This window comes from Vicia villosa, unplaced genomic scaffold, assembly GCF_029867415.1.
Source record: "Vicia villosa cultivar HV-30 ecotype Madison, WI unplaced genomic scaffold, Vvil1.0 ctg.000318F_1_1_3, whole genome shotgun sequence".
NCBI classification, from domain to species: domain Eukaryota; kingdom Viridiplantae; phylum Streptophyta; class Magnoliopsida; order Fabales; family Fabaceae; genus Vicia; species Vicia villosa.
Window position 1 is genome coordinate 433226 of NW_026705141.1, and position 4150 is coordinate 437375.

At 36.3% G+C, this 4150-nt stretch overlaps 1 protein-coding gene across 1 annotated transcript; it reads right to left on the reverse strand.

Moving 5' to 3' along the window:
• Window positions 1-1548: 1548 nt before the first annotated feature.
• Window positions 1549-2100, reverse strand: LOC131626701 (uncharacterized). Its single transcript, XM_058897538.1, has one exon. It carries the CDS (start codon window positions 2098-2100, stop codon window positions 1549-1551), a length of 552 nt encoding a protein of 183 aa, XP_058753521.1.
• Window positions 2101-4150: the final 2050 nt, after the last annotated feature.

Consider the following 4150-nt stretch of genomic DNA (forward strand, 5'->3'; position numbering starts at 1 on the left):
ATAGGTGGCGACTCTAAGTCTTTATTTTTAGGGCAGGTTGCTACACACTCATCCAAACAATTAAATCAACAAGAATCCATATCATACGTTCACCATATTGTTAGCATCAAGTCCTGTGAAATCTGAGAATCAGAAGGTCTTTATAGGGTTGTAATATGGTTTAGATTCAAAGAAAAGAAGATAATCAAGGGTTGTTCCTATTCTTGGGAAGCATCTGAATCATAACTCATTCCTTCTTCTCTATATCATTAGCTTTCTCACCCGTTCATCTCTTTCATTCGTAGCTCGATTTTTCTTCTTCTTTTTTTCAACAACCGTCTAAGTTCAAACGTTATTCTTTTGTTTTTCTTTTCTCTTTTTTTTTTCAAGCTACGAATTTCTTTTGGTCTTTACAAATCACCATTTGTACTTACTCTTCTTTTGATTATGACTCTCCCCAACTTGGAGATCAACCTGTATCTAAATTATATGAATACTCCCCTACTTTCTATGAAGGTCAAAGAGAAAACACATCACCAAATTTTATGCTTGATGGTCCAAAACAAAACTTTTTATTGAGATCAAAAACTCACCAGATGTTTTTCCCTGGTGCATATTATGAAGCTTACCTTGAATTCAGGCTCAAAGAATGGTTGGCAAAGGATCACATTCTCACAGAAGAAAGTAAGTTTTAAGATGGAATTGGCTCAAAGAAACTCTCAGATACAAACAAGTGCCTAAATCCCTTTCACAAATTTCCACATAACGATTCGACAATTGGTTTAGCAAAATACAAACATGTCAAAATAATCGATGGTCTCCTGCATATAGTAAACAATGGAAAGCTTTCCTCACAATGGTTAAGGCTAAGCCGATCCAATCAAAAATTGAGTACCATAAAGAACTTCTGTCAGTATTTGCTAACAACCTATGTTTCATGCACACACTAAGAGTTTGAGTTTGAAAAGTCATACCTGCTTTGTCACTCTTTTTGAAAAAGAAAGGAAAAAATTTTAAAAAAAAATTCATTCACTACCACTTTCACGCATGTTGCTCCTTTGTTGGTACTTTTCTTGAGATTTTCATTTTTGTAAATGACTTACTCATTCTAAACTGGGGACTACTAAATAGCAATAACAATCAATTTAAAAAGACATCATCATGACAGTTATCATAAACAAAACAACTTCACTATCTTCCTCTGGTCGCCCCTGGAACTTATCTGGTCGAGCACCTGCCCCTCCTCCCAATGAAAAAGGGTTGGGTCCCGGCAAACCGCATTATGCAAAACATCTGAGGACAAGTGTATGCATAAAAATGCTGTCAGATTACCGCGGCGCGAAGACATCCTCCGCGACGCGCGGAAGCTTTTGACTTTGTCTCGCGACGCGTCAAGGAGTTTTGCGGCACGGTGTTGCGTTTTATGCAATTCGTCTGTACCTGCTCAATCACACTGTCGGATGATATAAAACTGAAATAAGGACAAGAAAATAAGAAAAACTTACTGCGTTGGGTTGCCTCCCAACAAGCGCTTTGTTTAACGCCGTTTGAGCTCGACGATCGGCCTCCTTAAGTTCTTAGAAGCTCGAGAATGCATACTTCCCGATCAAATTCTCCTCCAAGGTAAACCTTTAATCTTTCTCCATTAACCGTCCAACTTTCTTTGGTTTTGCTATCTTCAATGACAATAGCTCCATATGGTTTGACTTCCTTGACCACGAATGGTCCTGACCATTTAGATTTTAGTTTACCTGGGAAAAGTCTTAGCCTAGAATTAAATAGAAGTACAAGATCTCCGACCTTAAATTCCTTCTTTTTGAGTTTCTTGTCTCGATATCTTTTCATATTTTCCTTGTACATTTTGTTGGACTCATATGCTAAGTACCTGAACTCTTCCAGCTCGTGGAGTTGTTCTTTCCTTTTCTTGAATGCCAGATTGTCATCTCTATTAAAGAAGCGTAGAGCCCACAAAGCTTTGTGCTCTATTTCTACAGGTAAATGACATGGCTTACCATAAACCATTTGGAAAGGTGAGGCACCAGTTGGTGCTTTGTACGCGGTTCTGTATGCCCAAAGAGAATCATCGATCCGAGCGGACCAATCTTTCCTGGATACCGACATTGTCTTCTCTAATATATTCTTTATTGCTCTGTTTGAGATCTCTGCCTGCCTGTTGGTTTGAGGATGATAAGGTGAGGTTATCTTATGCTTGATGCCGCACTTTTCCAACACTATTGTCATACCCCAATTTTTGACCCTAAGATCATACATCAATTGCATTCAATCATCAATCAAAAGCACCATTGTGAGGCTTTGTCTTTGATACTGTGATTATCTCTGAGGGGAATCATCAAGCACTTTTAGATTTTTATTTGTTTAGTGCTAACCAAAAATCAAAAAATATGTGTTTTGTCTCTTTTGTTTATATTTTATAGGTGAAAGATCGGGCAAAAGTCAAAACAGTGCAAGAAAACAATTTTTGAAAATTTGAAGGTGGAAATCGATTTACCCCTGTGGGAAATCGATTTCCTGTGCGCAAAATTCAAAAAAATATAAGGAGGGAAGCTTGACATCATTTTGGCACCTTTTTATTTGATCATTTTATCAATTTTCCACCTCATCAAAATTAATTCCTTCATTAAACCCACTTAAACATCATTTTACCATTTAAATCCCACTTTAATTACCAATTAACCACAAATTAATTACCAAACACAAAAAGACCAATTTGCCACTACTCTTGCTCCAATTCTATAAATAGAGACCTCTACTCTCTCATTTCTCAAGCTTTGAGAGCCAAAAAACCCCTTGCAATTTCTCTCCTCATCCCTACCAAATTCACCAAAGCTCTTTATTCTTTCATAAAGTTTGTGAGTCACACCTTGAACCTCACAAACTTTGAGCTAAACCACCATCCATTTCACTCTTTTTTCTCCAATTGTTGAGAGATCAAGATTTGTGTTGGTGATTGTTGAAGTGGATCTAAGTTTTGTTCAAGAATTGGTAATTTTCATCCTCCTTTTCCTTCTACCATAATGTGATTCTTTGTTGCTTGTGTTCAATGCATCTTTGATGCTATATTGGTCCTATTTGATGGTGATTTGATGGAAAATTCGTGCTCCAATGGATATGTGATCATAAGGTGTTTGTATGTTTGCCTAAATCAAGTTTCAAAGTTCATAATGTTGTTTTTTTGAAAACTGTGCGCAAGAAATCGATTTCCTACAGAGGGAAATCGATTTCCACTCTGTTTTTTGCGCCAGATCTGAATTCTGTAGGCAGGAAATCGATTTCCTACAGAGGTAAATCGATTTCTAGTGAGGTAGAATGCTTGTTTTTGCTATTTTTGACTTGTTTTTGGTTCTAACTCTTCTTCTACTCCATTCTTTTGATATTTTCTTTGAATCACAAATTAGAGGCCTAATTTCTCTCTAATTTCAATGGACTTAGGGCGTCGATAGGATGAGAATCCAAATCCGCAAAATTATGTGATTGAAATTATGGATGAAAGGAGCTTTTAATGTGGTTCCATCTTTTGTTTCTCTTTATTTTGATCGATGAAAGTCTTAATACTTTGAGAATTCTAATGGATTCTTAGTAAAGACTAGATCACTCACCATTTTCTTTTCGTGCGGTATTGCTTTCGGAGAATGATCTACATATCATTCCTCTCGCATGCATTAGCACATAAAGTTTTGACCGGCCTCGTTGTAGGATGATTTCTACATAAATCACTTGGCGATCTGCTTAACATAGCGCAATATTTCGTGTCCCGAATCAAAAAGATCAAATATGGAAGAGAATTGTATGCGGTTGATTTAAGACTTATGGAAGTTTATCGTGTAGTCGCTATGATTTTATCAAGCTTCTGATAAATTTCTATTGAATTTAAATCCGAGAACATCCTTCACTCACCATCGATCTTTCTTACTAACTTTGATAACATACTTGACAAGTTTCAAGATGGTTATCTTTAACATCTAACAAATGACTTTAATTTTCGCACTTTATTATACCGCTCTTTATATTTCTCGCTTTATCGCTTTATTTTATCATTTCATCATATTTACATTCCGCTATTTTCTCTTTGTCCATTTGGACGTTTATAATTCCGCTATTTTTCTCTTTGTCCATTTGGACATATGTTTATGTTTCCGCTATTTTCTCTTTG